The sequence below is a fragment of the Grampus griseus genome (assembly GCF_964374135.1).
Source record: "Grampus griseus genome assembly, chromosome: 13".
Taxonomy (NCBI): domain Eukaryota; kingdom Metazoa; phylum Chordata; class Mammalia; order Artiodactyla; family Delphinidae; genus Grampus; species Grampus griseus.
In genome coordinates, this window is record NC_139007.1 from 33,137,229 (window position 1) to 33,151,623 (window position 14,395).

The 14,395-nt window shown below is 32.4% G+C and overlaps 1 protein-coding gene across 2 annotated transcripts in view; it reads left to right on the top strand.

The window, feature by feature from the left end:
• GRIK2 (glutamate ionotropic receptor kainate type subunit 2) overlaps window positions 1-14,395 on the top strand; it is a gene marked incomplete at both ends in the record, with an annotated part of 636,473 nt that overhangs the window by 594,681 nt on the left and 27,397 nt on the right. For both annotated transcript variants that reach the window (XM_082668692.1, XM_082668693.1), the window contains one exon: window positions 8,735-8,960. In XM_082668692.1, the coding sequence (XP_082524818.1) occupies window positions 8,735-8,960 (226 nt within the window). The remainder of the gene's footprint in view (window positions 1-8,734; window positions 8,961-14,395) is intronic.

Sequence of the window (14,395 nt, forward strand, 5' to 3'; positions counted from 1 at the left end):
AAGCTGTTGCTCAATAAATATGAAAGAACAAGTGAGTGAATGGGTAAGCAAGTGAATGTTTCCATGTTCCTATAAATTATAAATTATTCTAAAGGTAAAGCCAGAGATATAAGAATATAGTAGTTATATGCTGCAGTCCTAATAGAGAGTTACTATGTTCCTCCACTGGTTGATCACATAAAATTTGCAATAAGAATAAAATCCTGATATCTTTAGAGAGCTTTATAGCTTGTCGAAGTGACTTTATATGAATTTTCTCATTTATTCCTCATAACATTTCTTTGAAATTCTTAGGGAAGCATTTTGTTAGATATGGCCAAGAAATTGTGGTTCAAGGTCCTCCATTGACCCAGTGAAGTCAAGTTTCCTAATTTTATTTACATTTGACCAAATGATAGTAAACTATATTGCTGATTACTATTATTTATAAGAAAAGAAAATATTTGACCAGGAAATTTCAAGATATCTCATTTAAAGAATAAAATGCAATGACCAGAAGAATCATCAGTAGGGATTCTGAATAGTGCAGAATGAACTGTCAAATCCTGGCTCAACTGCCTCAAAAGGATAACTGCCTTTAACTGCACCAAATCACTTTAAACTTGCTGCCCATCCTGTTATGCTCAGTCATAATTCTCTCTCTTATTCCTCTATTAACTCTCCGTAACGATGAGAAGAGCAATTCTCTTTCATTGTCTTTCTCTTCAAATATCCTGTTTTAAGAGATTGCCGATGCTTCAAGATAAAACTGCCAGAATTATTCCAAGGACTGACAGGTTTGCTAACAACCAAATGCTTTCAGATCACTGCACTAGCCTCAGATCCACCTTTGATATGAACCACATATGGCTTCAGTCCTGTTTTCCTGAATTAACTCTAATTTCCTAGTGACCAAGGTCAGATGAGTCCAGATAGGGCTCAGCTGTTCTTACCTAGCACATATGTTCCACTATTGTTGGTAATTTATTTACTGTAATAAAAAATTAAAATGCAAATCTCAGCCAAATTCTCCTTTACCAAGGTCTCCCTTGGTATGGGCTTTTTCAAACCACATATTAGGAATGACTACATGCGACTTTTTCATAACAGAATAATAAATGTTATTATAGCACGTATAACCAAATATTTAAGTTAATATTAGAAACCAAATTGGTAATGTGGACTTTATTGAAAAGGAATGATTTGAGTAAGTACCAATGACACCAAATTTACTTTGGTAATTATGGAAAATCATCATAAATTACTGCCTCTTCTTTTAGTAATTTCACCACTTTCATCCATACACCAGAGTTCAAGTAATTCTGCCACACATTATGGTTTAGGTGAGAAAATATTTTTTCATGAATGTTTATTTTTTAAATAAAAATAGATGGGTTCTTAACATAAATGAAGTCTTTTTAAAAGTTACTTTGGGGGCTTCCCTGGTGGCGCAGTGGTTGAAAGTCCGCCTGCCGATGCAGGGGACGCGGGTTCGTGCCCCGGTCCGGGAAGATCCCACATGCCGCGGAGTGGCTGGGCCCGTGAGCCATGGCCGCTGAGCCTGCGCGTCCAGGGCCTGTGCTCCGCAACGGGAGGAAGTTACTTCAAGATGTTTTAGGTGTTGTACTACTTGATAAACTTTTTTTAAAAATCTGAGTTGTAGTCAACGCTTCAAATATTATGTATAAAAAACATATTACAAAATAGTACTGGATTTTCTTTGTACTGTTGATGCTTTGTGGTTATGATAGTTCAAACAAGATTAATATTAAAGATTTTTCCCTCTTATTCAAGAAAATAAGCTTTCCTCTAGAACACACTTTAAAAGTTAATTTTAAATTAACTTCTAGAGGTCTAGCAAATATTTTCTTATCATTTTTAGGGTATCTGACAGGTTTATAAAAATAGGTCCAATGAACACAAGATGGTTTCTAAATTTTAATTTGTATTTGACAGCAATCAAAGTGAATGGGGGAGAAGAATTCATTTGTGTCCTAAAGAATTTAAATCAAAGATTTTTTTTTTAAAATGGCTTTGAATTTGTAAACTTTGTTGCTTACAATAAAAGATCTACTCCAATGGTACAAGAGTAGCCCTTACTTTATTGGCTTTCATAGCATTTTATATGGGATAGAAACAAAATTTCAAAGCACTATCCTTGTATCAATATCTTACTGTGTCTAAAAATCTCTCTCTAAAATGCTCAGGAAAAATGTTGCCTAAAACCCATTAGATATTGGAGATCTTCAAAGAGCCAGGTAATTTCAGTTTGCAAACTTTATTTTGAATTCTATCAGAAATGAAAGCTATGTATCCTTAAATTTGGAATCATTAGCTATATGTTTTAAATATTTTAAGTATACTGAATGCTCTTTGTAAAGCACACAATCTTTTGGCATCTTTGAATTTTTAAAAAGTGTTGTATTTCTTATTCTTTGTAAGTTTATTCTTGACAAGAATTTTTTCTTTTATACTTCTGTTGATGTTTCATAGCCCATGAAAACTGCTATTATAAAAAGACAGTGCCTTATGAACTAGTTTTATTGGTTTTGTGCTGATGTAGCAAAAACCAAATCAACTTACAAGCCTCAGCATTTTGATAAAATAAACACTGCTAAACATTGACATCCTAAATCTGTCTGATGTAACACAGAAGGAAAAGTGTCTTTAATATGAGACACACACACACACACACAAAAGAAATAAATTTATTCCAGTATTTAGAGCAGTGGGGTGGGTTGTGTGAGAAAATAAGACGATTTTATTTCAAACATTTAAAATATGCTTTTCCTTTACAGTGCTTTGATTTTAATATTCACTTCAAGCAATATCTCTGAGACTTGATTTATTTGTGTGACTTTATATTACTATGTACAGCCTAACTGTAGATAATACTTAGGACTGTTTTTCATTTTTGCCAAAGAAGTTATTGTCTTGTTATGGAATTAAAATTCTTCTTTAAAACCATGATGTTATAAATCCTATCAGCATTTTACTCTTTACAAATCTACCTTCACTGCTAATATTTTTTTCTTATCAAGTAGCCTTAGTTTTCTCATTTGTGAAGTAAAGGAGTGAAACAGGATATTCTTTTTTTTTTCACTGATTAATTTTTTTGTTTTTAACTTGGCTATACTCTATCTGAATAGTTTCTCTTCTATGCCCTAATTTGCCATTATCTCAATTCTTCCCTTACAGAAAATTATATTTTCTGATGCTTAGTTTATTACCTGACTTTCATTTTTCATATTCCTCTTAAAACATTCTTCTGGAATGTCTTTCCTAATGAATTTGGCAACAGTGATGCACAGGGCCAAGCTGTGTCCCAATTCCTGAGTCTGTTCTGGTGTTCTGTGTAGGTCCTCACTTCTCTGTATCCCTGTGGCTAGAGGACTTTCAAAGACTGTGCACATTTAGCTCAACAGCTTAGTCTCCATCCACGATTTTATCACGTCCCTTGGCAATGATCAGTAGCTACTTCACTGAATGAAACTAACCTTAGTCTAACAGGAGAGTCAGCAGAACATATAGTATACAGGTCATTCTTTCAACATGCTGCACCTTCCACCTACGATCTTTAGTTCACATTGCAACTTGGTATATCCTTATTTCTAAATAAGTTTACATAAACTTTCACACTCAGCATACAAATATTTGATTATTAATTTTAAATACCTGCTTACTGACCTTAAATGAGTTCTTATTCCTAATCTTTAACTTATACAGCTTCTATCTATTGATTTTAACCTTAGAGATCCTACAGTCTATTTTACCTTGAAAATGTTCAACAATTTTCTATTTTATTAGAACTAAAACTAGCTGAGGCTTCTTATTTCCTCCTTACACATTAGATCTTAGAGTATCATATCGGTATAATTCCACATGTATTTAATATAAATATTCTGAAATTAGAGGTCAAGCCAATTGCAGTGTTTTAAATTCTCTTTTATTCTACATTTCACTTGAGGTTTCCATTTTTGATATCAGATTTTTAATATGTATTTGTTCTCTGAATGCATTTTCTTTCAACAGAGTCCATTTACATTTTTTTCTTTGCATTTGTGCCGCATCTGTTACCTCTCTGAAGACATTTATGCCATTTTTATTTGTTTTGGTCTTTATAATTTAGGTTAGAGACTCACTGCAAGCTCTGGGTGCTTAGTTAAGTGTGAAAAACTATGAGCTTCACTTTAGGGTGATATAGTGGGTTGTTTTGTTGGAAATCCATGATATGTGCCTTTAGATGCAGTTGATATAGTGCAATAATTAAGACTATGAACTTGGTAGCTAATCTGCCCATGTTTGATTCCTGGTTTTGCTAGGAAGAGGCCACGTGAATTTAGGCATATTATAAAGCACTCTGTGTTTTGGTTTTCTAATTTTAGAATGGGGACAAAAATACTACCACCTACTAGAAATCTTGTAAAACTTAAAAAATTTTAATACGTATAAATAATTTAGAATAATGTTTGGCACATGCTATTATATGTGCTAACTGCTATTATTACTATTATTGTTGTTATTAATATTATTAATATTATTATTATATCTTTAGAGCAGTCCAGTTTTGCTTAAAAATATCTTCCTGGAGGAATTCAAAGGACCAAAACGGACAGAATGCTGACTGGTCTCAACATGGGCTGTAGACTCCAACCTCTTCCTTCTGGTTTCAGTATGGGCCCCGGTAGCTCCACTTCCTCCAGTGCACTCTTGTTTACTTCCCAGAGAATAAAACCTCTAGTCCTTTGCTTGGGTGGGATCGAGCAGTCACCAAGCTGCTCAGAGATAGTTGTTTTTAAGACATTTTTTCAGTAAATTCTACTGTTGTTAGACATTTGATCATTCCGGCTTTGAGAAGGATGTAGAAATGCCAATCTCAGAAACTTTTACAGGGGAGAAGGGGGTCCTAAACGTTGGTTAGCTCAGTTACAATTCATCTATCTGCCTTCCAGCTTCCAAAATTTTGTTTTTGTTGCACCCTATCCATTTCTCTTTTGCCTTGTGGTTTCATGCCATAGGAGAGGACATGTGTTCAAAGATGATATTCAACCTTCCATCTTTGCCAGAATATTCGGTGTTTCTTAAGAAAAATAAAACACAAGCACTTGGGAGTAGTATGCTCTCTTTTTAAAAAATAATTGGAGTTACAAAAATGTCTTACTACTGCATGGTGTGTTTATGTGTACTGTCTTATATGATCCTCACAAAAACCCTGTAAGTTTAGCAAAGATATTTGACTATTATGTAAACTGGAATTAAAAGATTAACTGGCTTGCATAAGGACATATCTTCTATTAATAAGAGATATAGAATTAGTGATCATTACTTCTGGCTCAGGCCTACATTATTCAGAATTTATCTATATATTAGTTAAGTATAAGTAATCAAGTATTTATGAGTGGCCAGATTTATAGAGAAAAAAGCCTCGTAATCTTCATATTCAGCGTAAGAGTTTGTTCAGATACTTTCTTCAAATATTTTATAAGCCATCTTAGCTGCTTTAAATTTAAGGGTTTCAGTAAAATTCATGTTGTTCAGATCTTGTGTTTTTAAACCAGTGATGCACTATACCATCTTCACTACTGAAAATGATAAAAGTAATAAAATTGGCAGGCAATGCTAAAGATTAATTTTCTATTTCAACTTTCTGTAGAAGTTGTTTAAGAGTTGAATGGCATTACATACTGCACACATACACACATGCAGTCTACAAAGGTAGCAATGGCTTTTAATCTTACTTCCCATATCTTCTACGCAGCACTGTGTTTCACAGCCATAATTGAGAGATAACTGTGCTCAGTTGGAAATTGTGGTTAAAGAATGACAGCAAAACAAGCAAGCAAGCCATATAGAATGTGTGTGAGCAGCAAGTAGTCAATATTTCTAAATTGAAATATTTATTATTTGGCTTTTTATTTTTATTATGAGAAACAAAACGATTTGGGTAACTTTTCTATCAAAACCTATTATGCCATATAGGAACAATAGAAATACTTATATTTTCTGCAGACAGGAAAGATGAGTGAACCTGTACAAAAATCATAGACAATAGATTCCAGAAAATAAGAGATACTTAAGTAATAATGGAAGGTAGGAAATGATTAATAAGGACCTACTGTATAGCACAGGGAGCTCTACTCAATACTCTGTAATGGCCTATATGGGAAAAGAATCTAAAAAGGAGTGGATATATGTATATGTGTAACTGATTCACTTTGCTGTACACCTGAAACTAACACAACATTGTAAATCTACCATACTCCAATAAAATTTTTTTTTAAAAGATAGGAAATGATTAGTTTCAAAATGAATATAAATAGTACCTTCTAGGAAATGCTCATAGAAATAAAAAATCAGTGCAGTAAAGTGTTCCAAGAATTTTATATAAAAATATATTTTTTAAAATCCTTATTTTGTCAGCTGAAGGTTAGTATTGTAGATTAGACATTTCAAATGTAAAATAACTAAATTTCACATTAATGTAAAATTAAACTATACATTTGTAAAGAATATATTAGAAATATATCTTAGTTTGTTGGGTGTGGGTTCTGTTAAAAAGATTGATGTGTTTACTTCATTAACCACAGCAAAATATTAATAATGGACACATTCATGTACTGTTAAAAATGTAATTCTCTTCTTTTAAATTGTGTTGCATAATGTTTAAACTAAAATTTTCTTTTAATGTTAAAAAAGAGAAAGACGTAATTATACTATTTAAATGATTAGTGCCATTGTAAACATTATATTCTCCCTTTGTTTTGGACAAAATTACTAGTCCTCAAGTTTTTATTTAAATTAACTCTTCAGTGATGGAACATGTTATCATGAATTGAAAATCATGTAACTAAAGCAATAAAATGTATTTATTGCTAATGTTCCTATAACTAAAATAAGGCAGAGAATTTAGGAGATTTATGAACAATACAAGTAAGAATAACTTTTTGTACACTTTTTATCTCTGCTTGATTTTTGGCCTCAATGAGTACACCCATGTTATGATATTACCCTATCAGTCTCCATTAAAGATGTTACATTTTAAATTGTCAAGAAATGAGCATGTAATTTTGATTACGTAAATTTTTAGTATTACATTTTTGGATTGTGTTTATTATCAGTCACAGATTCACTAAATCAAAAACTGTATCCAAGTTTTTTTTTTTTTACATAAAATCTCTTTAATCCGCAGGTGAGCTCTGATTTTGATTCTATTTTGTATTTTGACCTCACTTAATCCAAAACATTAGGAGAAAAATTCTTTACCTTTGAAAGGAAATGAACTTGTTCTAGCTATCCTCATTATGTTACTAATTTGGATAGCCAGATACATCTTTGCAAAATCTCACTATTGGTCTTAATTATTCCAATAAGAACTTCATCATAGTCTTAATTATTCCTTTCATTTCCCTTTTCTACTCCTAACATTTGATTATTTTACTTGAAAACAACTGACATGCCTCCATAGCTGCCCAAATTTGTAGTCATATCAATCTTATTCTGGGGGTTCTAGCCGCCTTCTTTCCCATTTTAAGCCACTGGCCTTTTAGCATGTTTTAGTGTTCACTGGAGAGCAAAGGTTTACACGTCTACCCTTTCTTAGCTCTAAAGCTACTTGTTTTTATTAAGCACTTATTGTACCTTTAGGTATTTTTTCCCCCCAAAATTAATGTTTTTCTTCCCATTTTTTCATTGAAATAATTCCAGAATTTTTCTAATATTACTGTGTACCTACGTTTTAGTGGAAGGAGTAATATCGCATTTATGTCCTGGCACATGTAGGACTAAATGCACGCTTAAGCTGCAAAAGATTGCATATCTATTTATTTGAAAATAGTTTTGAATTTTCATGACAGAGCAACCAGTATGGTGAATATCCTTGTGTTTATTGTTGCAGTATTATTTTTTGTGATTGTATAAGAGTTAAACTAAGATAAAGGTTTCACAGACGAGCTTTCCATAAGCAGATGCTAACCTTTTTCCTGTTTATGTTTTACCAGTGCCTTCTGAACAAAACCCATTTCTTTCCTTTAGTAATTGATCGTACTGAAGCCCTACTGAGAATTTCCGGTTGGATGTAAAAACTCTTCTATTTTCTTGGTCCAGGAATCGTTAGTTAGTAAGACCTGAATGATTGATTTCCTGTTGTCCTGAGGCAGGTTAAAAGAAGTTCTGTGGTGTCCCGATTGTGTCTTAGCAGAAATGTAGTCATTCTTATTTGTAATATCCTTATTTGTAACAAATTCCTCTCATCTCTTCAACCTATATCTGTATGTTATCCTTGGGGGATAATGTAACATCTGTCTTATAGTCAACTGAATTCCGGGGGGGAAAAAAAAAACCTCTTAGTGTCCAGTGTCTGCATCTTCCAAATTTGATGTTATAGTAATGTTGAAGGATAAAATTGTACACATGAGATATTCATGTGAGATACAAACACAAAAAACCGTCCTTATTAATCTTATTTTCTCTTGTTTATTGCCTCCTATGATTTACTAGTTGTGAACTTTTGAACATCAGGACATTTTTTATACATTTGTTAAATAAATCTGCTCTATACCTGGAAATACGATGAGGAATTGCTATGAGAAATGTTTTTTATACAGATTTTGATTGTTTTGTGGCTTAGTATCACTGTTATTACTAATACAGTTATAAGGTAGGATGAGCAAACTAAATATGGTCAATTTCATCTAAATATTGTAGGATCATGTGGAAACTAAGAAATGTCTTTCTTATGTATTTTATTTTTCCCCAGAAATCAAAAATCTCCACATATGACAAAATGTGGGCCTTTATGAGTAGCAGGAGGCAGTCCGTGCTCGTCAAAAGTAATGAAGAAGGAATCCAGAGAGTCCTCACCTCTGATTATGCTTTCCTAATGGAGTCAACAACCATTGAGTTTGTCACTCAGAGGAACTGTAACCTGACACAGATTGGCGGCCTCATAGACTCCAAAGGTTATGGCGTCGGCACCCCCATGGGTAGGCTTCATGTCAGCCACTTGTTCTTTGTTCATTAATCTTAGTTGCTGTGAAAATGGAAGAAAAACAATGCCTTCATATGCCATTAGGAATCTTGCTTCAAACAAATGTATCTTGCTATGTTCTGAGACTGTATAAAGTCAGGAAGCTATTTGGACATCTGCTTCTAAAGGAATAAGTAACAAAAAGAAAATTGATTTCTACCAAATGGTCAGTAGACATTTTTACTGTATCAGTGTTGAAAACATCCACAACACACCCCCCCCCCCGCAAAGGACCTTCTCAATCTTACACTTAAAAAAAGTTTTTATGAATTAAGTTTTGCAACATTATTTTTTCAGATTGCTGGCTTACGAATATTGTATTTGACTTAGTTAACTAAAAGAATGAGCCACAAATGGTTACTGTGAATAATTATCTTATTTACAAGAGGTATATGTTTATTTAAGAGGAATAGCAGACTATTTACCAGGAACATATCTAGAATATTTTACACTAGGATTGATTAGTTTTAACGTTCTCTTTCTTCTATATGACAAAATTCTTTTCAATAATAATCATGGAATGAAATAATAATAATTGCCACAAAAGACAATGAAAATTTTCATTTATTGAGCTTCATATTTATGTATAATGTATATGAACATGTATATACATTCATATGATTAATGAATGTATAAATACATATTTCAGTATATATGTACATGTCATGGGCATAAAAATGGCTCCCACAAAATGTCCATGGCCTAATCCTGAGAACATAAGAATTTATTACCTTTTATGACAAAAGGGACTTTGCAGATGTGATTAAGTTAATGATCTTAAAATGGGAAGATTATCCTGGATTAACCAGGTGGGTCCAGTGTAATTGAAAAGGTCCTTAAAAGAAGGAAGCACAAGTGTCACAATTAAGAAGGTATCACAACAGAAGTAGTGAGAGAAAGAATGTGCTAGTCCACCTGGGCTGCCGTAACAAAACACCAGAGATTGGGTGCTGTAAAAATGACAGAAATTGATTTCTCACAGTTTTGGAAGCTGGAAGTCCAAGATCAAGGTACCAACAGATTTGGTGTCTGATGAGAAGCTGCTTCTTAGTTAATAGACCAGGAAGGAACAAGGAATCTATCTTGAGTCCCTTATACAAGAGCACTAATCTCATTCATGAGGGCTCCACCCTCATGACCCAATCACACCCCACTGACCCTACCTCCAAATACCACTATACTGGGGATTAGGTTTCAATATATAAATCTTGGGGCCGGGGGACCCCATGGCAGGGAAGGGGAGGAAGAGAGAGAGAGAGAGATTGATTTGAAAATGTTACTTGGTGAACTGAAGATGGAGGAAAGGACCACAGCCTAGCAATACAGAGGACCTTTAGAAGTTAGTTTAGGAGGCAAGGAAACCAATTCTTTCCTGGAGGCCACGGAAGGAATGCAGCCCTGCAGATACCTCACTTTTAGGACTTCTGACCTATAGAACTATGGGATAATGAATTTGTGTTATTTTAAGCCCCTCAATTTGTGGTAATTTGTTATAGCGGAAATAGGAAACTGATACTATATGCAAAGAAAACAAAATAACAGATTAACATGTTTTTATTACATCTTTTTTTTTTTTTTAAAGAAAGGGGAAAGCACTTACAGCTACTCACTGGCTACACAGTAATGAATAATGACACTATAATTTTCCTGAGCCTTAACTTCTGCAAATTTTTAATGACTTTGTCAAAACGGATCTTCATATATTTGTGTTTAATAAATGGTATAGTTATATTTGTCCAGGTATCATTCATAATTTATTACTTTTAATTTTGAAAAGTTTCTTTCTAACATGTATACCATAGTTAGAAAGTTGGGCACAGATTCATAAAAATCCCATTTCATGATAAATTCCAGAAATTGCAATAGTGTCCATGTCTTTGTTTCTTTGGGATCATTTCTAACAACTTTCAAATGTCTAGGAAGTCCAAAAATTTTCCACCATAATGACTTCAAAAACTTCAACATTAAATTCTTTCATATTAGGTAAAGTTTACTCAAATTCATTATAGCTCAAAATAGTTTGAACTGGCTTTGAGAGAATTTTGAGACATTCGCTCCTGTAACATTACATATTCCTGCAATTATATAGTAGACTCAAAATAATGATTGCACAGTCATTGTGAAAGCAAAGCAAAACAAAACAAAAAAACAAGAACCTTAAGTTCTTGCTCCAAAAATATGCAAGTGTAGCTGAGCTCACATATCTTGGGGGAGTGAGCTGTATAATGAGAATTCTCCAAATTAGTTTCCAAGTGGAGTACAATGTTTATTAAAGAATAAGAAATAAATAGATGCTAATTCAAAACTCAATAAGAGTTGGGCTGTTAAAACTCAATAGTAATTGTTTAGAACCTGGATGAACAAAAGATATTTTCAAGAGAGGAATATTTTACTTTTGACATGTTTTGACTTGCCAGCGCCGGGTGACAGTTGTTGCTATTATTGTTTTAAAATTCTCTACACAAAATGAACCCCCTTTATTGTTTGCACTAGGGAAAGGCCATCCAAAGCTTTGCCATTATTATGCCAATGTATGTATTAATTCAGAAGTTTTCTAATTAATTCTAATATATAAAAATGTTTGAGTTCTCATAATTATAGCTTAAGAAGCACTTCTTTTCAAAATGCTTTAAATTATACTTATATTCACAGTAAGGCTTGAGTTTATTGCCACAGTTTTGTGTTGATGGAGTGTTCAAATCCTGGCATACTCCATAGTTAGATCCCATATGGCTCTTTGCCTCAGTAAGAATTACCTAAAGAACTCAACAACTTCATGAGTTGATGTACCATTTATTCGGAATTTGTGATGAGTAACTTTGATAACTTTTCAAGCATACTTGTACTCATTTATGAACAGTTATATGAACAAATTTATGTTTTAGAAAAGAGGCTGATAATATGCTCTAAAGTATCATCATGTAGTATTTTGCACACTGATATTCTAGATTTAGCCTTGTCAATGTGATCTTAGACAAGTGACATGAAATTTATAGCTTCTAAATTTCTTTCTTTTTTTTTAATTAGTAAAATTACAGGGTGAAACTAGGAACACCTAAGGTCTATTTAATGCTAAACATAATAATGTTTCAGATAATGTACTTGACAGAGTCCCAGAGTTTGATTTAAAGTGGGCTAGAAACTACGTGGAGAAATATGATTAGCTGATGTTTTCAAACAAATTTTAAAAATCAAACACCTTCTTAAACACTTATGAGAGGAATGGAAGCAGTGATTTGATAGGTTTCCATTGCCTCACAGTTTCATTTGGAAAGAGCTGAAGAAAATAAATGCATTTTTCAGTGTTGTTTCTGGAAGGAGTGAGATTCCTATGTATCCTTACCCTCCTCTTTTAGTTTACATTGCGTGGAAGAGGGCAGAGATTTTTGTCTGTTTGTTGTTGTAAGCCCACACAACAATAGTGCCTGCACTCTGTGGACCCTCAATTATTTGTTCAACAAATGAACTCTACATATGAAAATATGATGGTGCAGCAAGATTTATAAATACAGAAAACAAATAACTTCTGGAGCTAAAGATCAGCATGGCATCTTACATTACTCAATGCGATGACCTCATTAAACAAACCTGAGTGACTGAGGGTAGTGAGAATTGAATAAGATTTGGGGAGGATGTTTGAGGACTTTAGAGTATAGCACAGATATTCTTCATTAATATTAGTTACATAATAGCACTCATAATTTCAAAATTTCTAGAATAAAGAAATTTGACTTATACTTAATATAAAACCTTAACTTGATGGGGTTTTTTGGTTTGTTTGCTTTTTTGTGTTGTAAATACAATGTACCAGTGTACCAGGAATGTCTCTTATCATATTGTTTTGCTTTGAGGAAATGCTTGTTACAAATAAATCAAAATAGTATATTATATAATTCTCAAAACTCCCTGAGATATTTCAGATGTGAAAGCTATTTAAAAAAAGAAAGATAACAGTTAAATCAGTTCTAGGGAAGCTGTTACAGTTTCTTGGAAACATACAAATAGCAATTTTTGTTTTCTCCCTACCCCTGACACTGTTTACTGAAAGATATTGACTTATAGGGAAAATATAAAACAATTCAAAAATATTAATAAATGTATAAGCTATATAACTTTTTAAATGAAGGAAAATACTGGGCACAGCATTTGGAATTTCTGTTTCTTCTCATTTTAAGCTTATCTTATATATGAGAGAAGGAAACAAATTAAACTGTAAGCCTTAGGGTGTAGATTTTTTTTTCCTTTTATCTGTTCAACTCAGCTGATCAGATCAACTTTTGCCTTCTGAAGAAAGCGTAGTTATTGCAGAAAATAGTCATTGATACAGGCAAGGTCACTTGCATGAGAAACTTAAGAAATCAGTTGAATTATATATCTAAGTGGAATCATTTCTTCGTAGTGTGTAGTTAGTTTGGTATAATAGTGTAATAAATTAGTGTTTTCATTAAATGAATTTTTAAAAATTAGGTAATAGCACATAATAAATTTCTTTTATAGGACTTTCTTGGACTTTTAATGTAAAATTATCAGTACATATTAAAAAAATTCAAAGCATCTAATAATACTTTGGCATAGCAAAATTATAGACTAGGAAGAATATTTTACCATATTCTTCTTTATTTTCATTGCCAAATAATATTGAATTTAAATGTATTAAAATGTCTCATTACTAAAAGTTGCTTAACACATTTAACATACATTTTGTTTTTAGCCAAATTCTGAATGAGATAAATTTGAACATAATAATTTAAATTTGAAGGGATTAATATTCAAACCACTCACCTGTAGGTATTGCAATATAATTTTTCTTTCTTTTGTTCAGATAGTTTTCTTCTGTTTGACTTCATAATATTGTTCTTAACTTTAGTAAATTATATTTTATTCACTCATAACATAGTATAAAATTAAAATGATTTTGAGTATCCAATACATTATAAGTCTTAACTCATATAACTTCATCAAAGAAGTATAATCTAGAAAGAGGCATTTCACACTTTACCCCCTCAAATATGTCTGAGAAAAAAACTTCAGGCAGTAATTTATGATTTACTATGTCTGCCAACAATATGGCTTTCATCAATTATTACTTAGTCATTAATAAATGCAATGACATGCAACTCTAGAACTTGAATGAGATTTTGACTTACCATAAATTTTCAACCAACATCATAACCTGCATTTCTCAACTAGTTAATTACCATTTGCCTTTTATATCATCTTTTTCAAGCATATTGACAATTTTTTTATAATATGTCATTTTTACTTAGTTTTAAAATTTTGTTTAATTATAAGCCAAAAAATAAAAATAAAAAATAATGCATTTAGGTGTGAAAAAGTAAAGGTTATTTGAGTCTCTTTCCCAGCAAGAGTTAAGGAGATGAATCTATTCAA